A 26,952-nucleotide genomic window follows, 5' to 3' on the forward strand; every position below is an offset into this window, starting at 1 on the left:
GCTAGATAAGGGAGGCCATAGGGAAGTCCTAAGAGTAACAATCAGTTTTTGAAAGAAAAAAAAAAAAAAAAAAAACACCTTCTACTATTGCTTTGATTCAATGTTGCTCCAGAAAACCAAACTAGAAGCAATGGATGGGAATAGTAGGGAGGCTGCATAGAGAAAGTTTACTAGTGGTTACTAGGGGTCTGGGGGAGGAGGAAATGAGAAATTATTACTTTAGGGTACTGAGTTTCTGTTTAGGGTGATGAAAAACATTTGGAAACGTACAGTGGTGATGATTTCACAGAACGGTGTATGTAATTAACATCACTGAAATGTACATTTAAAAAATGGTTAAAATGGCAAATGTTTTGTTATGTATATTTTGCCACAATACATTTTTTAGCTATTCAAAGGGAACTTCTGTGTTCAGCATCTACCCCCCCAAAAAAATATTTTTCATGTTGTATACTTATAAGACAGGTTCTGCAGAATACTGTTGAGAAAATGTTAGACTAAATAATTCTTAGTGATCTCAAAAAAATTATTTTGTCTTCATTATATGTGAGTTGAAAAGAATTGAGTTGATACAATTCAAATACAAATTTTTCATAAGGATGAAAGAATGAAAAATTATCATAATTTACCACAAAACGTCTTCCTTTCTCTTTTGTAATATGTCATTTTCTTTTTCACTGATGAAGTATCATTGTTGTATTATATATGCTTAGTAAATAGCTTTAAAAATCTGGCCCAAGATCAGACTCTGACGAAGGCACCAGCAAGTGTGACATAGGTTGGTCCTGACAATAATCTATTGTAGGCCCGTGAACTGGTCTAAACACTTCTAAAAGCTATTTGTAGTAAAATTTGTTCTCACCCTTGGAGTACTGAATTCCGAAAGTTTTGTTTTGTTTTGTTTGTGTTTGTTTTTTCCTATTGCCTTGAGCAAGTTACTTAAATTCATCGTACCTCGGTTATCCCATCTGTAAAATAGGAATGATAATTATAGGGTTGTGAGGATTGAATTAAAGAACCTAATTCATTAGCGCAGTACCTGGCACATTACAAAAAAAAAATACCAACTACATTTTTATTGCAAAAAGTGTTGCTTTGTTTTTGTTTGGCCTGCACTTACCTTCCACTTCATTTGTACGACATGTGTGAATTACCTACCACCGCGCCTAGCACTTAATAGGCACTCAGTTACAATGGTAGTGAAGGTGGCTGTGGTCTTTATAAACAAACGCCTCTTAATCAATTGTGAAGCTGGCAATTTTCACCTTACAAAAGCCCTCATTATGGTTCATCTCAACAAATCTACAGTCTAAACATAGGAAATAGTAGGTCCTTAGAATTAGGAATTGCCTGGCACTTAATCTTTCATAACCATTCCTTGTTTACAGCATTTATTAGTGTCTGTGTTCACATATGAAAAAAATATATCTCAGGAATTTGTCTAAGGTTATAAAAAAAAAAAAAAAAAGGTTATAGAACCAATCAATAACCAAGTAACAACAAGAACTGTCATTCAGTTATTTCACCTACAAACCCACAAGCAGATAGCTGGCAGTGATGAGAACTAATCTCTTTCCTAAAAAGCTACTTAAACACAACAAAAAGAAAAAAGTGTTAAATTGGTTTTTGTACAGTAAAAAAAAAAAGCTACCAAAAGAAGAGGAGTATAAAAGTACAATGGCGGGTCACTCTTCTTTAGTGTTAAAACAAGCAATAGTGAGTAAGATAAAGATGGAAAGATAGGTTTAGCTTAGCAATAAGAGAAAATGATTTTGACAAGAACGTCATTTGCTTAACGGAATAGTAATATTACAGTCACCAGGTACCTTTATGAAAACACAGATGTATTTATGGACAGAAGTGTAGGGTCCTATTTAAAGCAGGAGATAAAGCAGACATTCCAAGATGTTCTTTGCAAATTTAATAACTTGGTCAAACTAAATAGAGAAAGTAAAAAAAAAAAAAAAAACTTCAATAAAATTCTTTTTCTGTTAAACTCGTGCTAAATGGATTTGTCTAGAAAAATAAAGCAAGGAGGATATCTTATTGCCTTTGTTATCTTATAGTTAAAATATATTCTTTACTCATTAAATCTGTTTATACATTTTTCATAATGGATTACTACAGATATCACAGGCTACCTACAAACACACTGTTTATCTTGGATCAAGAGGAGCTAGCAAAATAGTATTCCTTTACAAACTAGGATAAACTTCCAAATGCCTTAAGCTTTAAAGATTCACTTTCTCAAATCATTTATAATTTGGAGGAGAAATGAGAAAATGCGAAGAAAGATGATAAACAATTTACGTATATATTATAGCCATAAGAAATTATGATCACATAAATAAATAAATAATTTAAATGGTCAAAAGCCTAGAACTTTCTCCTAGCCATTTCCGTATCAGTAAGCCATCCTGTTTTTCATTTTTCCACTGGCCTTAGGATTAACTCCTGGCTTAGTTCTCCTGAGGTATACATCAGTCTTCACAATTCCACCCAGTCAGCTTCTGATGGGTAATGTTAAGAAGTGAGGGTGAGGCCAGGATGCACTAGGATTGATGCCAGGTTCAAAGAATGGAATTAGAAGTGAGAACAATGCCAATGTAAATGAAGTCATCTTTTACTTACAGCTGACACGTGCTGCAAGAGACACGTGACATCAATCATGTCTGCGAGGATAAGGAGTCTAGTAACTGCAGCCAACAAGGCGCGGGCAGCTTGAACCACAGCCTCCCTTTTCGGGAGATAACAGGGGTCATCTGTAAATCTTTCAGCTGATACTTTCAGAGCTTCACCTGAAAAACACAATCCCCAAATAAGTTATACTGTCACTTTCAGCTATGCCTATTTCAGCATTTATCAGCCAACCTAATTCCAAGCACATTCAATGACTAAGCGTAATATTAAAATACTGTCAGTTGGCACTAGACTATCGCCTCTTAATAAACAATGCAGTGTCAAATTGACATCTGTTTTTGATAAATGGTCTGGAATTTAAGAAGCATGAGGCCATCTTCCTGCAAGAAAATTGTGCTCGATTGACTATCACTGTCTAGTAAAATTGCTATCGACTTAGGCATTGGCTGACTCTCATTTGTTGTGAAAGGTTTCATTACTAAGACTTCAATTGGAAACAATCCTGTTTATAAAAATAAGGTAAATCTTCACTGAGTTACTTTCCAATCTAATGAATGTTAGAAAAGAGCCAGCCTTTAAGATAATACAGCAGTTCTCTGATAACACTCTATCATATGTAGGTTTATCCTAAACTAGCAATATAATAAACTACAGCCTATGCTTAGTCACAGAATATTTCATAGTACATAATGGTTAGAGAAATGTCATGTCCACTATTTTTAAAGTTTTTTACATTTAAAATACATTTTATTACAAGAGTAATGTGTACTCATTTATTTTTAGAAGTTCATAGTTCAAAAGGGTATAAAATAAAAAGTCTTCCCCTCCCCTTCCAGTAACATAATTGTTAGAGAATTACCACATCCATAATTAAGTTTTTTTTAATTTAAACACGTTTTATTATTTTTTAAAAAATGTAAAAAATTTACAATACCAAAGCAAAAAGAAAAAAAATTGTATACTAATCCCCCAAAATACCCACCCTTCAGGTCTTGTATATCTATACTGAAATTTTCTGTGAACACATGTGATAGATAATTTCATATGTCATAAGAAAACACATATATAGATATTGTAGATGTTATAAATGGAAAACATAAATATAGAAGACAATATACATACACGTCCTTTTCACATACAGTATGACACTATTTAAACTTTCTACAATGTGTTCTTTTCACTTAACTATTCTTTTCACATTGGGATATAGATGACCAAGAGGTAATATAGCACAGTGATTAACAGTGTGGACTCTGGAGCCAGTCTGCCTGGTTCAGTGTCCTGCTACTCTGAACAAGTCACTTAACCTCTTTATGATGCATTTTCCTCATCTGTAAGTGTAGCTAATAATAATAATACCTATATTTTATGACGACTAAACAAAAGCAGTGCTTGGTAGTTAGTTAAGCACTTGATTAGCCAGTACTGTTATTCTTTCTAATGCTTGCATAAAATTACATTTTGTTGATATCCAACTCCATCCAACCAGTTGCCATCAAGTAGAGTCTGACTCACGGAGGCCCCATGTGTGCAGAGTAGAACTGCTCCATAGGGTTTTCAAGATGGTGAACTTTGGAAAACATCACCAGGCCTTTCTTTCAAAGTGCTTCTGGGTGGGTTTGAACCACCAACCTTTTGAATAGTAGTTGAGAGTTTAATCATTTGCACCATCCAGGTATTCTTATTAGCTATTATTTTTCAGAAAATTTCTAGAAGAAATGGTAAATTTTTAAGACCAGTAAATGGGTGACTTTTATGTGCTTCCCTACAAGTTAAAATTGCTGCTAGGAGATTGTGAAAAATTAAACTGACCTCCAAGATTTAGGAAGCAGATGAATTTCCACAAAAAAGATTATCTTTTCTTGTGATTCTGAATTGGAAAATTATTATAGCCTTTGTATAATATTGTCTTTGACTTCACACACTAAAACAAAATATACATCAATAGAGAATTATGTGTTCTTGACTTTAAAAATGTTGGCATGTTGAACAATTGGCTGAAGAGCCATGCTCAGAAAAAGTAATTTAAACAACTATTAAAGCCTCTGCCTCCATTAAAGTAATACCATGAAGAGTCAGCCAGGTAGCACTGCTGGAAGGGGAAAAAAACTGCTCCCAAGTACATTAATAAAAGCACAGTAAGTAAGCTTCCCATTACTGGGCCTTCCAATGCTTCCAGTCCTTTACAGCTGATTTCCTCTCATAATTCTGGTCCCAACTTAAACATCACTTCCTCTGTGAAGCATTAGATCTCCATTACTAAGGCAAGTCACTTTCTAGGTACAGGCAGTCCCCAGGTTACAAATGTCTGACTTCTGTACAACTCGCAGTTACGAACCAACCCTCATCAAGCCTATTATATTAAAAACTCGAGCTACTTACAATGGTTCATAATAACAAATGGATGCTACTTTGCGATGCATATCAAAACATCATTATTATTATTATTATTACTGTATTACATGATAAAGATGTTTTAGTGTTTTTAGAAGTGTTTCTTTAATGTTTTTTATGAGGTATACTATGTACTATATACTAAGACAAACATTTACTAACATTAGATAAAAGCCATACCTAACTGTTCTGACTTACATACAAATTCATCTTAAAGACAGATTTAGGAATGGAACTCATTCATAATTCAGGGACTTCCCATATACTACAGTGGGTTTCTATGCTTCCCTATCATAACCCTCCTCATCATCTATTTCATGACTTGTATCAAAGCCTGTCTTCTCTGCTGGACTGTAAGACTAGTGAGTCAAGGGCTGCATTGGTCCTGTTCTCCACAGTATCCCGGAGCGCAGAGCAGTGCCAACTCTATTGCGTATATTCAATACATTGGATGTACTCCACTAAATGATTATGTAAACAAACATTATTCAATTTTTTTTCAACGAACATCTACTGTTCTGAGAGACAGTCTAAGATGGTGGCTTAGTCAGATGTACCATGCCGTCCCTCTACCACAAAGATCCAAGAAACCAAGTGAAACAGATACAGATGACAATTCTGGAACCATGGGCATCAAAAGGAAGGATGAAGAATTAGGTCGAACACCAACTGAAAGGAGATAATGAACAAAAATAGTGAACAAGGAGAGGTACAGATCAGAGGTACCCTGCCAGCTGGCCCGGTGTAGCATGGCATCTTGAGACAAAGCGATCAGAAACCTCAAGTAGGAGCACAAGAAGGCAACTTCATAGAATTCCCAACAGGAAACAGAGAACTGTGTAGACAAACCTGGAGTGAAGCAACGTGAGCCGGACATGAATCAGATCTAAGAAGATAAAGTACAGGAAGACAGGTGAGAGCTCCAGGGATCCTGGCAACCACAGAGCAGGGAGGGAGCCAGGAATCAGATAAAGGACCATTCACCACCAACCGTTCCTGATCATTAGGGTGGGTGGCATACACGGAATAGTAGATCCATAGAGCATCAGCAGGAGGTCTCCTACCCAACTAGTCTCCAGGCATCTCACCCCCCATCCTTGCATTCAGTCAGGGGCCAGGTCCTAATTGCTGGCTGCAGCCTACAGGCAGTGAACCAGCTCCCACACCCAGTGACCACAGGAGCACACTCGCCCTCTCCAACCCCTTCCCTCCCAGTAACCAGGGGCATGAGCCACCCCACCTCCATCTTCCCAACCTTCTAGGGACCATGGTATGAGTTCCTTTCCCCCTCCACCCAGCCCTGCCCCAGCTACAACTGGAGACACATATCTACCGCGCCCAACATCCCCCACCACCCCACCCACCCAGAGAGCGGCAGTGTGCACTCCCATACCACCAGACCAATGACCAGGGGCAGCAAGCACCCACCCAGCCCATCCCCTGCTACCACCCTACATATCTGGCTATCAGCAACACACACCTACCCTGCCCATGCCCCCCTGCTGCTACCACCCTGCCCACCAAGCAATAGGTGGTGAGCACTCCTGTGCCACCAGGCCAGTGATCAGCAGAGCATGTCCACCCCACCCACCCTGAAATATCAAAACAAAACAAAAGAAAAAAATCAGGACAAAACAATCAATCAATAAATATATAAATAAATAACACCTTAATGCCTCAGAGACAAGGGACAATAACAAATCATGTGAAGAGACAAGATAAGATGGCTCAAACAAGTGGGCAAAATAAAGGGAAAGAACACCTTCCTAACAAAGAAATGATAATAGAACTACCTGAGAAGGAACTCAAAAGACTTATATTTAGGATCCTGAAAGAGATCAAGAAAAACACAGGAAAAAACCCTAAAAGAATTCAGGAAAACAATACAAGAACAAAATGACAGACTCAACAGACAATTAGAAACATAAAAAAACAACAGCTGGAAATTCAGAAGATTAACAATAAAATATCAGAAATAAATGACACAATGAAAGTACATGGATGTGGAACTGAAACATTGGAAGAAAGAATCAGTGAAACAAGACAAATCCCTAGATACTAATTGGTTTGAGGAACAATCAGAAAAAAAGAATGAAGAAAGCCTAAGAGTTACATGCAACACCATTAAGAGGAATAATTTATGCATAATAGGAATTCCAGCAGAAGAGAAGGAAAAAATCACAGAGAGAATTTTTGGAGATATATTGGTAGAAAACTTCCCAAATATCATGAAAGATGAGAAGGCTTCCATCTAAGAAGCCCAACAAATCCCATACAAAATAGAATCCAGAAGAAATTCACCAAGACATATCATAATCAAACTTTCCAAAACCAAAGACAAAGAAAAAATTCTGAAAGCAGCTTGCAAAACACAAAATATCTTTTACAAAGGGGCACCAATAAGACTAAGCGCTGATTTCTTCTCAAAAACCATTCAGGCAAGAAGGAAATAGACATAGATAAAATCCTGAAAGAAAAGAATTGCCAGCCAAGAATCATACATCCAGCAAAACTGTCTTTCAGAAATGATGGTGAAATTAAGACATCCCCAGATAAGCAGAAATTAAGGCAATTTGTAAAAATCCAGGCCAGCCTTATAAGAAATATTAAAGGGAGTCTTTCAGATAGACAACCAACAATATCAGACAACAACCTGAGATAAAAACACATGACAGCATCACCCAGATACCAACCTTGTTAAAGGTTTCACAAAAGTAAAATGAAGCTACAAAACTGACTACAGGGAACCAGAGGTGTTAAGCTGTAAATAACACCAACTTCAGAACAAAAATGGGAATAAAAAGTGTAATTATACAATTTCCATATGGAGAGGTAGTCAAGGCAATTTCAAGGTATTACAGACTGTTTTAAATTTAAGAGGGTAAACGTAAACTACAGGGTAACATTACAAAGAAAATTAATAAATCTACTCACCAAAATAAAGGACAAAAAAAAAAACAAAAAGACTCAGTAAACACAAAATGATTGACAGGAAAAGAAAATCCATACACAAAAAGAACTCAGTACAGAAAATTAAGAGGATCAAAGAAACCATAAACACCACAAAAAAGTATAACAAAATTACAGCAATGAATTTATACCTATCATTAATCACGCTGAAGGTAAATGGATTAAATGTATCAGTCAATAGACACAGAGAGGCATAATGGATACAAAACATAACCAATCAATATGTTGCCTACAAGAGACACACCTTAAACAAAAAGATATAAATAAGTCAAAAATCAAAGGATGCAAAAAATATATACCAAGCAAACAGTAACCAAAAGAGAACAGGAGTAGCAATAATAATTTCAGATAAAATAGACTTTAAGTCAAAGTCCATTATAAGAGACAAAGAAGGTTATTATATAACGATTAAAGGGTCAGTTCATCAAGAAGACATAACAATAATAAACATTCAGAGTTCCAAATTACATAAAACGAACTCTAATAGAACTGAAAAGAGAAACAGACAGTTCTACAATAATAGCAGGGGACTTTCATACACTTTCAACAACGGACAGAACAACTAGAAACTCAATGAAGATATATAAGATCAAAATAACACAATCAACCAATTCAACTTCATAGACATATACAGAACACAGCAGCACAATACATATTCTTCTCCAATGCACATGGATTATTCTCCAGAATATACCATATTCTGGGCCACAAAGCAAGCCTCAATAAATTCAAAAACATCAACATAATACAAAGCATCTTCTCTGACGATAATGCTATAAAACTAGAAATCAATAACAGAAAGAGCGAGAAAAAAATTAAATACATGGAAACTAAATAACACCACATTTTAAAACTACTGGATCATAGAAGAAATTTTAAAAAAACTTTTAAATGACAGTGAAGACAACATACCTAAAACTCAGGGACACAGCAAAAGCTGTGTTCAGAGGAAAACTTCCAGCAATAAACGCACACATTAAAAAAGGATAAAGGACTAAAATCAATAACTTAATCCAACAACTTGGACAAATAGAAAAGGAACAGCAAAAGAAGTCCACAGCCACCAGAATAAAGGAAATAATAAAGATCAGAGCAGAAATAAATGAAATAGAAAATAATAGAATCAACAAAATTAGACTTTGGGTTCTTTGAGAGGATAAATAAAATTGACAAACAACTGGCCAAACTGACAAAGGAAAAAATGGGAAGATGCAAATAATCAAAATAAGATATGAAGTGGGCGACATTACAACAGGACCTACTGAGATAAAGAGATCAAAACAGAATATTATGAAAAACTATATTCCAACAAATTTGAAAACCTAGAAGAAATGGACAAATTTCTAGAAACACACTACCTACCTATAGTTGCACAAATAGATGTAGAAAATCTCAAAAGACCCATAAGAAATTGAAGATTTCATTAAAAGTCTCCCAACAATAACAAAAAAAGCTCCAGCCCAGGTGGCTTCACTGAAGAATTCTACCAAACATGCAGAGAAGAGTTGATACCAATTCTATCCTAACAATTCCACTACAAAGAAAGGGAAAGAAATATTCCCTCATTCATTCTGTGAAGCCAGCACTATCCTGATATCGAAGCCAGGCAAAGATACCACAGAAAAGAAAATGACAGACCAATATCCCTCATGAATACAGATACAAAAAATTCTCAACAGATTTCTAGCCAACAGAATACAACAGCAGATCAAAAAAATAATAATAATACATCATGATCAGGTGGGATTCATAGCAGGAATGCAAGGTGGTTCAACATTAGAAAATCAATCAATGTAATTCACCAAATAAATAAAACAAAGGAAAAGAATCACACTACCATCTCAATCGATGCAGAAAAAGAAAGGCATTCAACAAAGTTCAATCTCCTATCCTAATAAAAACTTAGCAAAATAGGAATAGAAGGGTGAACAGAATCCAACAGCATATTAAAAGAGTCATATACCGTGACCAAGTGGGCTTTATACCAGGAATCCAGGGATGGTTCAACACTAGAAAATTAATCAGGATAATACACTACATCTATAGAACAAAGGAAAAGAACCACAAGATCATCTCTACGGATGCAAAAAAAGCACTTGATAAAATCCAACACTCTTTCTTGATGTAAATCCTAAAAAAAAAAATCCTAAAGAAGATTGAAATAGAAGGAAAAATCCTCAGTATGATTCAAGGCATGTATGAAAAGCCAACAGCCAACATTATACCTAATGGAAAAAGACTGAGAGCTTTCCCCTTGAACTTGGGAATAAGACAAGGGTGCCCCCTCTCACCACTTCTATTCAATATCATATTAGAAGTCCTAGACAGAACAATAAGACAAGAAAAAGAAATAAAAGATATCCAGATTGGAAAAGAAGAAGTAAAATTATCTCTATTTGTGGATGATATGACCCTATATATAGAAAATTCCCAAAAGTCCACAAGAAAACTTCTAAAGTGAATAGAGAAATTTAGCAAAGATGTAGGGTACAAGGTCAATAAACAAAAATCAGTTGGGTTTCTATACACCAGCAATAGGAAATTAGGGAAAGGATTCCATTTATAATAGCTCTTAAGAGAATAAAATACCTACAAATAAATCTAATCGGGGCTTATACAATGAGAACTATAAAAGAGATTAAAGAAGACAAATAAATGGAAAAATGTTCCATGTACATGGATTGGAAGACTTAATATTGTTAAGATGTCAATACTACCCAAAGAGAGCTATATATTCAATGCAACCCAATCAAAATTCCAACAGCCTTCTTGGTAGAAATAGAAAAACCAATCTTCAACTTTATATGGAATGACAAGAGGCCCTGAATAGCTAAAGCAATGTTAAAAGAGAAATACAAGGTAGGAGCAATCACACATTTTGATTTTAAAACATACTATAAAACTACAGCATCTAAACAGCATGGTTCTAGTATAAAAATAGACACACAGACCAATAAAACAGAATTGACAGTCCAGAAATAAAGTCACAAATCTATAGTCAACTGATTTTTGACAAGGGTGCTAAGTCCATTCAATGGGGAAAGAAAAATCTCTTCAATAAATGGTGTTGGGAAAACTGGATTTCCACCTGCAGAAAAATGAAACAGGACCTATGCTTCACACTATACACAAAAACAAATTCAAGATGTATTAAGAACATAAATGTCCAAACTAAAACAATAAAATTCATAGAAAAAAAAATGTATGGGCAACGCTGTTAGGCCTAGCTTTTAACAATAGATTATCTGTTATAATAACAAAAGCACAAACAGCAAAAGACGAAATACACAAATGGGACCTCATGAATATTAAAAACTTTTTTCATCAAAACACTAATAAAAAAGTGAAAAGACAAGCTATTGACCAGGAGAATATCCTTGGAAACCATATATCCAATAAGAAACTAATAGCTAAATATATATATATGCATAACTTTGACAACTTAACAACAAAAAGACAAATAACCCAATCATAAAATGGGCAAAGCATATGAATAGATATTTCACCAAAGAAGACATACAAGTGGCCACCACACACATGAAAAGATGCTCAGCATCATTAGCCATCAGAGAGATGCAAAATCAAAATCAAAGTGAGATATCAGTTTACTCACAATAGCATAGCTAAGATTTAAAAAAACAGAAAATAGCAAATGTTGGTGAGGATGTGTGGAAATTAGAATCCTTATACATTGCTAGTGGTGAGGATGTGGGGAAATTAGAATCCTTACACACTGCTAGTGGGAAAGGAAAATGGTACAGCCATTGTGGAAAACAGTGTGACATTTCCTCAAAAAAACTAAAAATAGAACTACCGTATGAACCAGCAATTCCAATCCTAGGTATATACCAAAAAACTTGAGAGCAAAGACTCTAACAGAGACTTGTACACTAATGTTCACTGCAGCACTACTCACAATAGCCAAAATGTGGAAACAACCTAAATGCCCAACATCATATGAATGAATAAACAAAATGTGGTACATACATACAATGGAATATTACTCAGCCGGCAGGAGAAATGAAATCTTGATACATGCTACAGTGTGGTAGAGCTTGAAGACATAAAATAAGCAATCACAAAAGGACAAATATTGCATGACCTCATTTAAATTAAGAAAAAAAAAGAGAGAGAGAGAAAAGGCAAACATACGGAGATCAAAGTGGTTACCAGGGGCAAGAGGGACAGGGAAAACAGAGGTTAACAGTGACGGAAAAATCACACTAAGGGTAGGGTTACACAACTTATTACTGTAATTGCTGTCAGTAAGTTGTACACCTGTAAAAGATGAATTGGCTGAAGTTGTATGATAAATATATTTAAAACAATGACAAAAAAACCTATCTGCTGAGCCTGCTTATATACAACCAAACATCTCATGGGATTTGGTTCCTTGGTTTGGAGGTTTAAAGTCATGGTTTCATGGGACATCTCAGTTAATTGGCCTAATAATGTATTTACTGCTTCTGTTCTACCTCCTCGTTCATTGCATAGTGCAAGTTGTCTTAAAAGCAGCCATCCAAGGCACAACAATTGGTCTCTATTTGCCTGGAGCAACAGAGGAAGAAGGGGAGTCTGGAAGATGAGGAGAATATGGAGTGTGTGGCTAACTGCCTCCATGAACAACTGTTTCCTTTGCCATGAGACCAGAAGAACTGGATAGTCCCCAACTACCACTATTGAACACTTTGATCAAAGATTCCATAGAAGAATCCTGACCAAAATGAGGAAAAGGCATAACAGAATTTCACATTCTTATGGACTCCACTTTCTGGACCCATGGAGGGTGAATAAACCCCTAAAACTATTACCCTGAGATAATCTTTAAACTTTAAGCCAAAAATATCCTCTGAAGCCATCTTAAAACCAAACAATAACTTAGCTTAACTAGTAAAAAAGATCTGCCTTGAGCATTATGCTTTTTTAAGAACTATCTCTATGGGACCAAATTGACAAGAGCAACTTGAAAGATTAGATAGGAACATTAGTGGGCAGTGACTTTATGTCAATGAGGGAGGCACAACACAGAAAAGGAGGGTGAGAATGGTTGCACAACTCAAAGAATGTAATCAATGTCACTAAATTGTACATGTAGAAACTGTTGAATTAGTGGATGTTTTATTGTGTGTATTCTCAAAAACAACAAAATAAATAAAATTTGGGGAAAAAATAGGAATAGAAAGGAAATACCTCAACATAATTAAGGGTATAAATGCAAAACCAACAGCCAGCATTATTCTCAATGGAGAGAGATTGAAAGCTTTCCCTTTGAGACACTCTTATTTAATATCGTACTGGAAGTCCTACTCAGAGCAATAATGCAAGAAAGGGAAATAAAGGGCATCCCTATTGGTAAGGGAGAAGTAAAGTGCTCCTATTCGCAGATAACATCATCCTATACAGAAAAAAATCCCAGCGATTTCCCAAGAAAGTTACTGGAACTAAAAAAAGGGTTCGGCAAAGTAGCAGAGCACAAGATCAACACACAAAAATCAGTTGGATTCTCTACATTAACAAGGAAAACTGAAAAAAGGGAATTAAGAAAACAATACCACTTACAATAGCACCCAAAATAATAAAATATCTAGTAATAAATCTAACCGGGGACATAAAAGACTTTTACAAGGAAAACTACAGATACACTACTGCAAGAAACCAAAAGAGACCTACATAAATGGAAAAACATTCCATGCTCATGGATTGGAAGACTTAATATTGTAAAAATGTCAATACTACCAAAGCAATCTATAAATATAATGCAACCCATACCCAAATCCCAACAACATTCTTTAACAAAATGGAAAAACTAGCCTCCAACTTTTATATGGAAAGGAAAGAGGCCCGAAATAGCTAAAGCAATATTGAAAAAGAACAAAGTAGGAGGCCTCACACTTCCCAATCTCAAAACTTACTATACAACCACAGTAATCAAAACAGCCTGGTTCTGGTACAGTGACAAACACATTGACCAATGGAACAAAATTGAGAAACCAGAAGTAAATTCATCCATCTATGGACAGTCGATCTTTGACCAAGGGCCAAAGTCCATTTAATGGAAAAGAGACAGTCTCTTTAACAAATGGTGCTGGCAAAACTGGATATCCATTTGCAGAAAAATGAAACAGGATCCATACCTCACACCATACACAAAAACTAACTCAAAATGGATCAAAGACCTAAATGTTAAAGTTAAAACTATAAAGTTTTTGGAAGATAACATAGGGGCAAAGCTAGGGGTCCAAATTTTGGGCATAAATACACCAACAAATACAACTAAAAATGCATGAACAACAAAAGATAAACTAGATAACTGGGATCTTCTAAAAATAAAATACTTACGCCCATCAAAAGACTTTACCAAAAGAGTAAAAAGAGAACGTACAGACCGGGGAAAAAATTTTTGGTAACAACGTATCTGACAAGAATCTAATCTCTAAAGTATATAGAAAACTTCACCAACTCAACAATAAAAATCCAATCTAATCAAAAAATGGACAGAGGACATGAACAGACACTTCACCACAAAGAACACTCAGGCTGGATGGATGGAAACAGGGCAGGTGGGGTGGAAATGGTCAGAGTCCTGATACATTGCAGGGATTGAAACCAATGTCACAGAACAATTTGTATATGAAGTATTGAATGAGAATCTAGTTTGCTGTGTAAACGTTCACCTAAAACGCAGTAAGACATTAAAAAAAAAAAAAAAGACATTCACTGTTCCTTAATATGACACAGGGAGCCCTGGTGGCGCACTGGTTAAGAGCTACGGTTGTTAACCAAAAGGTCGGCAGTTCAAATCCATCAGCCGCTCCTTGGAAACCCTATCGGGGCAGTTCTACTCTGCCCTATAGGGTCACTATGAGTTGGAACCGACTTGATGGCAATGGGTTTTTTGGGGGGTATATGACACAGGCTCCATCCTAGGCATCAATATAGAGATGCGTAGCAAACAATTTTGCAGCCCAAGAAGCTCTGTAAAATGAGAGTAGACAGACATTGCCATATAGTAATCTAAGAGGGGCTTTGGTAAGAAGGCTGTATGAAGCACAGAGGAGAAGGCCCTACCTCTGCCTGAGGTGTCAGAGGACACACAGAGGAATGTTCCAGGTAGGAGCAATTAGTTTGAGCCATTGACAATGATGCCTGGTTTATAGAATTTAGCTAGCTCATTGTCAATTGACTTGTGTCAGAACAAAGTGCCTATTTTCTTAAATACAAAAAAAGCAACAAATTTCCTTTCATCTAGAATATTAACATCTGTGCTTTTATAAAATCTATGTGTGTACAGTCTATTGTTTTGCAATATCATTCCCAACCTTAGTTATAATGCTTTTACTCTGAAGTTTAATGAATAGAAAATACGACTTTTAAAATGCATACAAGTAAAAATAACTACATTTTTCCTTCAGAAATCCCACTACACATATAACAGCAATTTGCTACAGGTCTTGAAAATACAAGAACTGGGTTCAGAAGCTTATTTCTATTAAATCCATTTTGTTCCTTTCCTATAAAATATGGTTTTATATAAAAATAAGTTATGAGACAGGTCCATAAAACAAAGCGAGACTAAATGGGCACAGCTGCCCAGGGGCAAGGACGAAAAGGCAGAAGGGCACAAGAAAGCTGGTAACGGGGAACCCAAGGTGAGACGGGGAGAATGTTGACAGATCATGGGGCTGCCAACCAATGTCACAAAACAATATGTGTATTAGTTGTTTAATGAGAAACTAATCTGCTCTGTAAACCTCCATCTAAAGTACAACTTAATAATAAAAAAATGACAAAAAAGATAAGTTACGAAATGCCAGCTTGATAAGGTACTAAAGAATATAGTCTACATGGATTTATATAGCTATAGCTTGTACATATACATAATATATTAAGGCTTTGGAATATACAAAAATCTGATATATAAAAATTTTATATAATCATATGAATAAACTCCAGAAGGACAAGACAAAAACTATTCACCAAATATACATTATTACAAAAGATTCTTCCCTTTATAAAATATTTCTACATAGTTCTTTTAAATAGCAAATCCCTTTGGTACATTTAAAAGTATAATTCTACTTCCTACAAGTTTATTGATATAGATTTTAAAATCAGAAAAAAGAAAAAAAAAAAACACTATAAGCAAAACATCCCAAGGAGAAAGGGGAACAAACAAAAATGAAAAGGGATAGTGCTAAAGATCAAATTTTCTCTAAGTTTTATAATTAACATTGTATTTATGATTCAACTAAGATTTCTCTTGTATGCCTCTGGCCACCCTTCTGTGTGTTTTAATACACGATACCCATGTAACATGCATCAGTGCATATTAATTGATTCAATATATAATAACATACGCTGGTATAATGGGGTTCCTAGGCTGAGACTGGGCACCAGGGGGTTGGTTTTATTTGTTTTTAATTGGAAAACTACCATCTTGAATTTGAAAGTCCCTAAGAGTAGGAGCTTGAATTTAACTTTGGAGCAGGCTGTTCTTTTATATGGCACGGGAGAGGGGAGAATGACTTCAGTGAGGTCTTTAACTTAAACAGATATAAAAACAAGCAAAGATTCTTGTTTAAAATGTTTTGACTGCGAGGAGTAAAAAAGTTTTGTATGATGAAGAAAAACATCATCATGGCAGGAACTAGGGCAGAAAATCTAGGCACTGCTGTGTAGACCCAGACTGAGGAACTACCCGGACATCCAAAAAAAAAACAAACCAAACCCATTGCCACCAAGTTGATTCCCACTCACAGCAACTCTACAGAGTAGCACTGCCCATAGGGTTTCCAAGAAGCGCCTGGTGGATTTGAACTGCTGACCTTTTGGTTAGCAGCCGAACTCTTAACCACTACATCACCCTGGCTGCTGATACAGCGGGGACTATAGACTCAGAAGGTAGCTGCATATGGTAGCCATTGTAAACTACTGGTTGTTTTGTATTTCCCTTTTATTACCTTCATACTCTCAATAAAGTCTTATAAAAATTATATTAATAGTTTAGTTCCAGCCAAGGTGGAGTAATAAAGATCTGATTTCTCTCCTGCCTGAAACAACAAAATAAAAAAATAAATAAACTAGTTATGTGGGGGAAAGGTGAAATGGTTATCAAGGCACGGAACATCAGGTAATGAAGAACAGTGAACCTGAGAAATGGTAAACGAACAGGATGAGCTCTATGGTAGCCTCAGCTTACTGCCTTGAGGGACCTTCCAGGCCACAGCACAGGAAGGGGATCCAAGGCAGAGCCTGGGAAACTCTCTGAGTTGAGGAGGCAGAGCTGAGAGTCCAGGGTGGTCGAGACACCTAAGTTCACGGGATAGAGAACACAAAAGGAGTGAGCTACAGAGAGAGAGAACTCAGATCTGCACAGGGTCCCCCTTGAGTATTCAGCTAAGTACTAATCAATCTATAATGTGAAGAAACTACCCCAGGCTACAGAAAGAGCTACCCAAAAGGATTTGAGGCAACAGTGCCTGCCACTCATATTACCAAAAAAAAAAAAAAAAAAACCAAACCCAGTGCCATCGAGTCGATTCCAACTCATACTGACCCTATAGGACAGAGTAGAACTGCCCCATAGAGTTTCCAAGGAGTGCCTGACGGATTTGAACTGCTGACCCTTTCGTTAGCAGCAGTAGCACTTAACCACTGTGCCACCAGGGTTTCCCCATTCACAGTGAGCTGGGAATAATGCTTATTCCCACCACCAGACTAGAAAACTTCATGATTCATGGGACACTGGTAGCGTATAGAGAAGGGTTTTGCCTCAATGAGGATTAGCCCTAGACTGATCACTGCTCTGATCCCTCCCTGCTTCCCCTCTAACAAAGCAATTCGGAAGAGAACAGAAGTCCCACCTACAAAGCCAGCAGCAGTCATGGATCAGAGAATAGCTGTGGCCAGGTAAAGGCCACAGCAGGGCAGCATAATGAGTTAAACTGAAGAAGAACATGAGCAATTGGCTACTGAGTCCTACACCACGGGGAACTCCCAAAATGAGCTGGATGGGACTTTGATGGAGCTAATTCTCTAAAATTATAAAGTTACAAAATCCTATAAAATATAAAGTTTGATGCGAGTAGTTTCAATAAAACTGAAGAAAACATACCCCACATCATAATTGGGATATAGAAGCTCTCTACAAGACCTCCTCTTAATCATCTCTCCAGATTAATCAACACTTTTTATTTCCTCTGTACAACATATTAATTAATACTAATGATCCCTTCATCAAGCTCAAGACCAAAGGATTATCTCAAGTACACTGGAGCTCTTCTGCTCTCACTAATTGAGGTGTTACAAGAGTCTGTTTTTTCCCCAAACTTCTTATTTGAGATATCATTATGTAATTTTATTAAAATATAAACCTATGGAATAAGAGTACAAACAAGAGAGTTGATCTTTCTTTGAAAATTAATTGGAATGCTTTAGAGACATTCAATAAAGACAAGTTGCTAAAAACATTGTGAAATTGGGTGTGAAAAAAAAAAATGGTAACACAGGGCAAGACAGGGAGAGGACTGTAAAATATCAAGAAAGATTCTATAGTTAGGTAGCTTCCCAAGCTCTCCTCTATCAAGGCACCAAAAATGGAAATCTTAATCAACGTATTGTGAATTAATGTAAAATGTCTGTATCAGACTCAATCAACAAACCCATATTCAGATTAGGGCTTGAGCCCAATATGAGATTGGCTAATGTTCATGTTAAATTTAAAGTTTGTGTGTAAAAAATTAATGAACTTTTCACTTCCAATAGGGATAACAAATATCTCAAAGCAAAAATTGTCTGCCATATTTTAAAACACTGGAAATAGCTTAACTTTCAATCAAATTTAGGCAAATTGATTTTACATTTATATACTGAAAATGTGTAACTCCTAATAAAAAAATTTATTAGTATCCTTTCATTTGTACAATGTATCTATAATTTTTTTATTAGCACTATAAAAAAATAAAATCTATAAACTACATGCCTAAATAAATTTCAATATAAAGGAAGCTCTTAAAATAGAGCTAAGTGATGATACTTAGGAATTTTAAAGAAAAAAGGTGAGTTATTTTTAAAATTTGCCAAATGAACTGATAAATTAATATCATCTCATATTTAAACTCATAAAATAAATAAAACTGTTATATTCTGTTTAAACTGTAATTCCTATAACAGTATTATTTCACTGCATTGGGACATCATATATTTAAAGTTATTTACAGTAAAACAAAGTGATAACAGAACATAGTAATCTATATCATAAAACAAACAATAAAAAGATATAATAGTATGGATTTACAGCTTAATTAAATGTTCAGACTTTGAGCTGAAATAGCTACCCGTAATTGCTCTCCATTGAATTATCGCTGAACAACCTATTGACTGATATGCCACCAATAAGCATTTCTATATTACTCTTTATGTCGATTTAATTCTTTCGAAGAAAAAAAAAAAAAGCCTTACAACTAAAATGCCAGATTGTCCATTAGTTTTTAAACCATTTTTAGTTTTTTTACTTGTCTACCAGTTTTTCCAACATTTCCTTTTCTTGCTAAATATGAGCAAGCTTATTTATACACCTCCATTATAGTATCCCCCACGTGTCTGTCATTTTGTCACATTGTGGGGGCTTGTGTGTTGCTGTGATGCTGGAAGATATGCCACCGCTATTCAGATACCAGCAGGGTCACCCATGGAGGACAGGTTTCAGCTGAACTTCCAGACTAAGAAAGACTAGGAAGAAGGACCCAGCAGTGTACTTCTGAAAAGCATTAGCCAGTGAAAATTTTATGAATAGCAGCAGAACATTGACTGATATAGCGCTGGGAGATGAGCCCCCCAGGTTGGAAGGCACTCAAAAGATGACTGGGAAAGAGCTGCCTCCTCAAAGTACAGCCTACCTTAATGATGTGGATGGAGTAAAGCTTTCAGGACCTTCATTTGCTGATGTGGCATGACTCAAAGTGAGAAGAAACAGCTGTAAACATCCATTAATAATCAGAACCTGGAATGTACAAAGTATGAATCTAGGAAAATAGGAAATAGTCAAAAATAAAATGGAACACATAAACATCGATATCCTAGGCATTAGTGAGCTGAAATCGACTGGTATTGGCCATTCCGAATTGGACAATCATATAGTCTACTATGCTGGGAATGACAACTTGAAGAGGAATGGCGTTGCATTCATCGTCAAAAAGACCATTTCAAGATCTATCCTGAAGTACAACGCTGTCAGTGATAGGATAATATCCATATGCCTACAAGGAAGACCAGTTAATATGACTATTATTCAAATTTATGCACCAAACACTAAGGCCAAAGATGAAGAAACAGGAGATTTTCATCAGCTGCTGCAGTCTGAAATTGATCAAACATGCAATCAAGATGCATTGATAATTACTGGTGATTGGAATGTGAAACCTGGAAACAAAGATGGATCCGTAGTGAGAAAATATGGCCTTGGTAATAGAAACAATGCCAGAGATCGAATGATAGAATTTTGCAAGACCAACGACTTCTTCATCATGAATACCTTCTTCCACCAACATAAACGGTGACTATACACATGGACCTCACCAGATGGAACACACAGGAATCAAATTGACCACATCTGTGGAAAGAGACGATAGAAAAGCTCAATATCATCAGTCAGAAGAAGGCCGGGGGCCAGCTGTGGAACAAACCATCAATTGCTCATATGCAAGTTGAAGCTGAAACTGAAGAAAATCAGAGCAAGTCCACGAGAGCCAAAATATGACCTCGAGTATATCTCACCTGAATTTAGAGACCATCTCAAGAATGGATTTGACGCATTGAACACTAGCGACCAAAGACCAGACGAGTTGTGGAATGACATCAAGGACATCATACATGAAGAAAGCAAGAGGTCATTGAGAAGACAGGGAAGAAAACCAAGATAAAATGGATGTCAGAGGAGACTCTGAAACTTGCTCACAAACATCAAGCAGCTAAAGCAAAAGGCAGAATTGATGAAGTAAAACAACTGAACAGAAGATTTCAAGGGGCGGCTCAAGAACACAAAGTATTATAATGACATGTGCAAAGAGCTGGAGATAGAAAACCAAAAGGGAACAACATGCTCAGTGTTTCTCAAGCTGAAAGAACTGAGGAAAAAATTCAAGCCCTGAGTTGCAATAGTGAAGGATTCTATGGGGAAAATATTAAACTACACAGAAAGCATCAAAAGGAGATGAAAGGAATACACAGAGTCATTATACCAAAAAAAATTAGTCAACGTTCAACCATTTCAAGAGGTAGCATACGATCAGAAACCGATGATACTGAAGGAGGAAGTCCAAGCTACACTGAAGGCATTGGCAAAAAACAAGGCTCCAGGAACTGACAGAGTATCAATTGAGATGTTTCAACAAATGGATGCAGCGCTGGAAGTGCACACTCATCTATGTCAAGAAATATGGAAGATAGCTTCCTGGCCAACTGACTGGAGCAGATTCGTATTTATGCCTAGTCCCAAGAAAGGTGATCCAACCGAATGCATAAATTATAGAACAACAGCATTAATAGCACAAGCAAGCAAAATTTTGCTGAAGATCATTCAAAAACGGCTGCAGTGGTATATTGACAGGGAACTGCCAGAAATTCAGGCTGTTTTCAGAAGAGGATGTGGAACTAGGGATATCATTGCTGATGTCAGATGGATCCTGGCTGAAAGCAGAGAATACCAGAAGGATGTTTACATGTGCTTTTTATTGACTATGCAAAGGCATTCAACTGTGTGGATCACACAAATTATGGATAACATTGCGAAGAATGGGAATTTCAGAACACTTAATTGTGCTCATGAGGAACCTTTACATAGATCAAGAGGCAGTTGTTCAGACAGAACAAGGGGATACTGATTGGTTCAAAGTCAGGAAAGATGTGTGTCAGGGTTGTATCCTTTCACCATACCTATTCAATCTGTATACTGAGCAAATAATCTGAGAAGCTGGACTCTATGAAGAAGAACAGGGCATCAGGATCGGAGGAAGACTCATTAACAACCTGTGTTATGCAGATGACACAACCTTGCTTGCTGAAAGTGAAGAGGACTTGAAGTACTTACCAATGAAGATTAGAGACCACAGCCTTCAGTATAGATTGCACCTCCACATAAAGAAAACAAAAATCCTCACAACTGGACCAATGAGCAACATCACGATAAACGGAGAAAAGATTGAAGTTGTCAAGGATTTCATTTTACTTGGATCCACAATCAACAGCCATGGAAGCAGCAGTCAAGAAATCAAAAGACGCACTGCATTGGGTAAATCTGCCGCAAAGGACCTCTTAAAAGTGTTGAAAAGCGAAGATGTCACCTTGAAGTATAAGGTTCGCCTGACCCAAGCCATAGTATTTTCAATTGCATCGTATATGCTGTGAAAGCTGGACAGTGAATAAGGAAGACCAAAGAAGAACTCACGACTTTGAATTTTGTGTTGGCGAAGAATATTGAATATACCATGGACTGCCATAAGAACGAACAAATCTGTCTTGGAGGAAGTGCAATCAGAATGCTTCTTAGAAGCCAGGATGGCAAGACTGGATCTTACATACTTTGGACATGTTGTCAGGAGGAATCAGTCCCTGAAGAAGGACATCATGCTTGGCAAAGTACAGGGTCAGCAGAAAAAAGGAAGACCCTCAATGAGGTGGATTGACACAGTGGCTGCAACAATGAACTCAAACATAAAGATGATTGTAAGGATGGCACAGGACCGGGCAGTGTTTCGTTCTGTTGTGCACAGGGTCGCTATGAGTCAGAACTGACTTAACATCACCTAATAACAACAACATTATAGTATGCTGAACTAGCAAAAACTTGTAACCTCAACCTTTTGACATCTGCTGAAAAAAATCTCATGCTTTGAAGTTAAAAGTGACAAAACTATTATTTTTTCTAATAATTCCAACACAAAGAGCTCATTCATTTATATAACAATATTATTTTATTTTTAAATTTTATTTTGTTGTTGTTAAGAATATACACAGTAAAAGACACACCAATTCAACAGTTTCTACAGGTATAATTCAGTGACATTGATTACACTGTTCAAGATCTGCAACCTTTCTCACCCCCCTTTTCTGAGTTGTTCCTCCCTCATTAACATAAATTCACTGCCCCCTAGGGTTCCTATCTAATCTATCAAGTTGCTGTTGTCAACTTGATCCCATATAGATAGTTCTTAAAAGAACATAATGCTCAAGGCAGATATTTTTTATTAGTCTAACTATTTTTTGGTTTTAAGATGACATCAGGGGATATTTTTGGTATACGATTTAACATATCTCAGGGCAATAGTTTCAGGGGTTCATCCAACCTTCATGGCTTGGAGTCCAAGAGAATCTGAAATTCTGTTCTGCATTTTCTCCCTTTTGATCAGGATTCTTCTATAGAAACTTTGATCAAAATGTTCACTAATGGTGGTTGTGTACCATCCAGTTCTTCTGTTCTCATGGCAAAGGAGGCAGTTGTTCACGGAGGCAATTAACCACATGCTCCATAATCCTCCTCCTATTCCTGGCTCTCCTTCTTCCTCTGTTGCTCCAGGCAAATAGAGATCAACTGTTGAGCCTTGAAAGGCTGCTTGCAAGATTTTAGGATTCCAGTCACTAGACAATGAACTAGGAGGTAGAACAGAAGCACTAACCATGGTATTAGGCCAATTAACTGAGATGTCCCATGAAACCATGACCCTAAACCTCCAAACCAAGTAACCAAATCCCATGAGGTGTTTGGTTGTACGTAAGCAGCCTCAACAGCCTACTTTTTTTTTTCTCATTGTTGTCAATCTATTTATCACACAACTTTTGCCAGTTGTAACTGTGTTAATAAGTTGTATACCATATAACAAATACTCATTGAGGACTACAATGTGCAAAGCATTATGGCATATACAATGATGATTACAACATGATCTCTGCCAGGTTTCTCTAAATGGGGATATTAACCACTTCAGTGAGGAGAATATTCTGTTTGGTTTTAAATGTCAGTATCTTCAGATATTCTTCCTTTAAAGTATATTAAAACAAAATTCCATAGCACACCCATCAAAAAAAAAAACATAGATACATCATAATCCTCCATATGCACAATTTCAAAGGAATCCAGTAATATTTTACGTATGATAAAAAGATTCTATGAGGAAGAAATAAAAAATAAGTGACTCTATTAAAGCCCTACTGGGTTGTTTTTAAATTAGATTACAATTCTCACTTATAATCAATCTTAACAAAGCTTAAATCACAAAGAGGTCAAGTAATAGAGCTCACCCTTTACCCTGCTAGAAATTCAAGTCCCACAGCTGTGATCAAAGCAGTAGATGTCTAGCAAATTGATCCTTTAAAACACTACCTTATTCAGTACAATGTGGCTATTCATCAGTAAGGTCATATTTGTCTCAACCGATTGTGTTCCTTGTGTAAAAGATGACAAAACTGGTTTAAGTCCACACACGGCAAGCCTGTGGCAGAATTTTGAACCCAGGATCTCTGACTTCAAAGTCATTCCTCACCTGACCACATCAGAGGGTAGGCATGTGAACATGAGAGAAACCTTCCAGGGCATGTACCCACAGAGTCGATTTATCTCAGTCACTCCAAGATGGAGAGGAAAGCAGCAGAAACTGACCCAGAATCACAGGAAAGTGATGTCACCACTCTGCCCACACCCTGTTGTTCGTATTTGAAAAGCGATGAGACCATCCATTAAGGACGGTGCTGGAGTTGTGCCCCTGCCAGCATTCGGTGTGTGGGCAGGCCCTGAGGCAGACACTCCACAGCCTTCACTGCTGAGACTGTGGGTAAAGGCTGGAGACTCTGCTAGCGGGCCGCCCACACCCTGCTGAGGACAGAGGCGGAGGGCAGCGGGAAGGATGGAAAGGTCAGTGGGGCTTCCTGTGGACTCTGCCACCTGCCCCGTGGCAACTGATGGTTTAACCCAGCCTCCAGGAAGTGCAGCCAAGATTCTGTGCGGCATGTCCACTTCCCACCTCAGGGTCCCCTCTGTCCCGGGTACCCCCACTCTCAGGTGTCAGCCCCTGTGCCTTCTTACTGCTCTCAACAGATAGACGGCCACCACATCCCGGGGAGATTAACTGAGGACTCAGATGCCAGCTGAGATTAATGCAAGTATTAGTATCTATTTGCAGAGCTAAGCCTTAGATAAATAAACATGTAAAAATACTGCAACATGTCACCAAGTTAAATATATCCAAGTACAGTAATACTACAGAGTAAATAATTATATCAAAGGTGGGTGTGGTGGATTGAGCACCACCCCCACTCCCCTGAGCCATGTCCTTTACAATGTGACTTCACAGCTTTTCCTATCAAGATTTAGAATCTATCTATAGAAGAATCTTGATGGGGGGGGAGGGGAGAATGTGGGACAGATTTTCAAATTCCCATGGAATCCAGACTTTCTGGAGCCATGAAGGCTGGATGAACCCCCTGAAATTATTGTCCTGAGATAACCTTAAAACTTTAATCCTTAAACCAAAAATATCCCTTGAAGTCTTTAAACCAAACAATAGCTTATTTAGTAAAGAATGTCTGCCTTGACCATTGTGCTTTTTTAAAGAACTATCTACATAGGATCAAATTGACAACAGTAACTCAAAAGGTTAGATAGGAAGTTTAGGGGGTAATGAGTTAATGGGGGAGGAACAATTCAGAAAAAGAGGGTGTAAATGGTTGCACAATTTAAAGAATGTAATCAACGTCACTGAAGTGCACACACAGAAATTGTTGAACTGGTGTATGTTCTGCTGTGTATATTTTCAACAACAAAAAAGTAAAATAAATTATTAAAAAAATCTAAAAAAAAAAAAAAAAGATGACAAAAGTTACTTTAGGGCCCAAAAGTCTTAGCTCACACAAAACTTGCAAAGAAGTCAAGGTGGTTAATTATATATACCGAAGGTATAGAGTCAAACCCAAAATGGACATAAAAATGTAATGAGGATAATCATGTAGAAATCTAAAGTATTACAAAAGTATGTACATTCCATTCACGACAGCATTAAAAGAATAAAATACTTAGGAATAACTGTAACAAAAGAAGTGCAAGACTTATAGAATGAAAACTATAAAACATCGCTGAAAGAAATTAAAGAAAACCTAAATAAATGGAAAGATATCCCATGTTCATGGATCAGAAGATTTAATATCATTAAGACGGTAATACTTCCCAAATTGGTCTACGGATTCAGTGTAACCCCTAAAAAAATCCTTGCTAGTTTTTTTGAAGAAATGGACAAACTGATCCTAAGAATCATATTGAAATACAAAAGACCAAATATAGCCAAAACAAACTTGAAAAAGAAGAAGAAAGTTGGAGGACTCATACTTTCCAGTTTCAAAACTTACTAGGAAGCCTATGGTAATCACTGCAATTGACAGCCCAGAAATAAACCCTTACTGTTACAGTTAATTGATTTTAGACAAAGGTGCCAAGAAAATTTACTGGGAAATAAACAAGCTTTTCAACAAATGATTCTGGGACAATTAGATACCCACCTGAAAAAAATAATTAATTTGTACCCCATTTCACAGCTTACACAAAAAAATTAACCCAAAATGGATCACATACCTACATGTAAGAGCTAAAACTATAAAACTCTTAGAATAAAACATAAGAGTAAACCTTGATGATCTTGGATGAGGTAATGATGCCTTAGATAGAATACCAAAGCACAAGAAATTAAAAAAAGACAAATTAGATTTAATCAAAATTTAAAACTTGGGCAAAAAAAATGAAAATATAACCTAGAGACTGGAAGAAAATATTTACAAATCATATATCTTATAAAGCTCTAGCGTCCAGAATATCCCTGGGTGGCATGAACAGTTAAGCGCTTGGCTACTAAAAAAAGGTCAGTGGTTCGAACCCCGAGTGGCGCCTCAGGAGAGAGCCTAGTGATCTGC

General features: G+C 36.7%; 1 protein-coding gene across 1 annotated transcript in view; it reads right to left on the reverse strand.

The window, feature by feature from the left end:
- CTNNA3 (catenin alpha 3) overlaps positions 1 to 26,952 on the reverse strand; it is a 1,776,048-nt gene that overhangs the window by 1,692,932 nt on the left and 56,164 nt on the right. The window contains exon 3 of the mRNA XM_003409035.3: positions 2,632 to 2,798. Coding sequence (XP_003409083.2) covers positions 2,632 to 2,798 — 167 coding nt within the window. The remainder of the gene's footprint in view (positions 1 to 2,631; positions 2,799 to 26,952) is intronic.

This window comes from Loxodonta africana, chromosome 16, assembly GCF_030014295.1.
Source record: "Loxodonta africana isolate mLoxAfr1 chromosome 16, mLoxAfr1.hap2, whole genome shotgun sequence".
Lineage (NCBI taxonomy): Eukaryota > Metazoa > Chordata > Mammalia > Proboscidea > Elephantidae > Loxodonta > Loxodonta africana.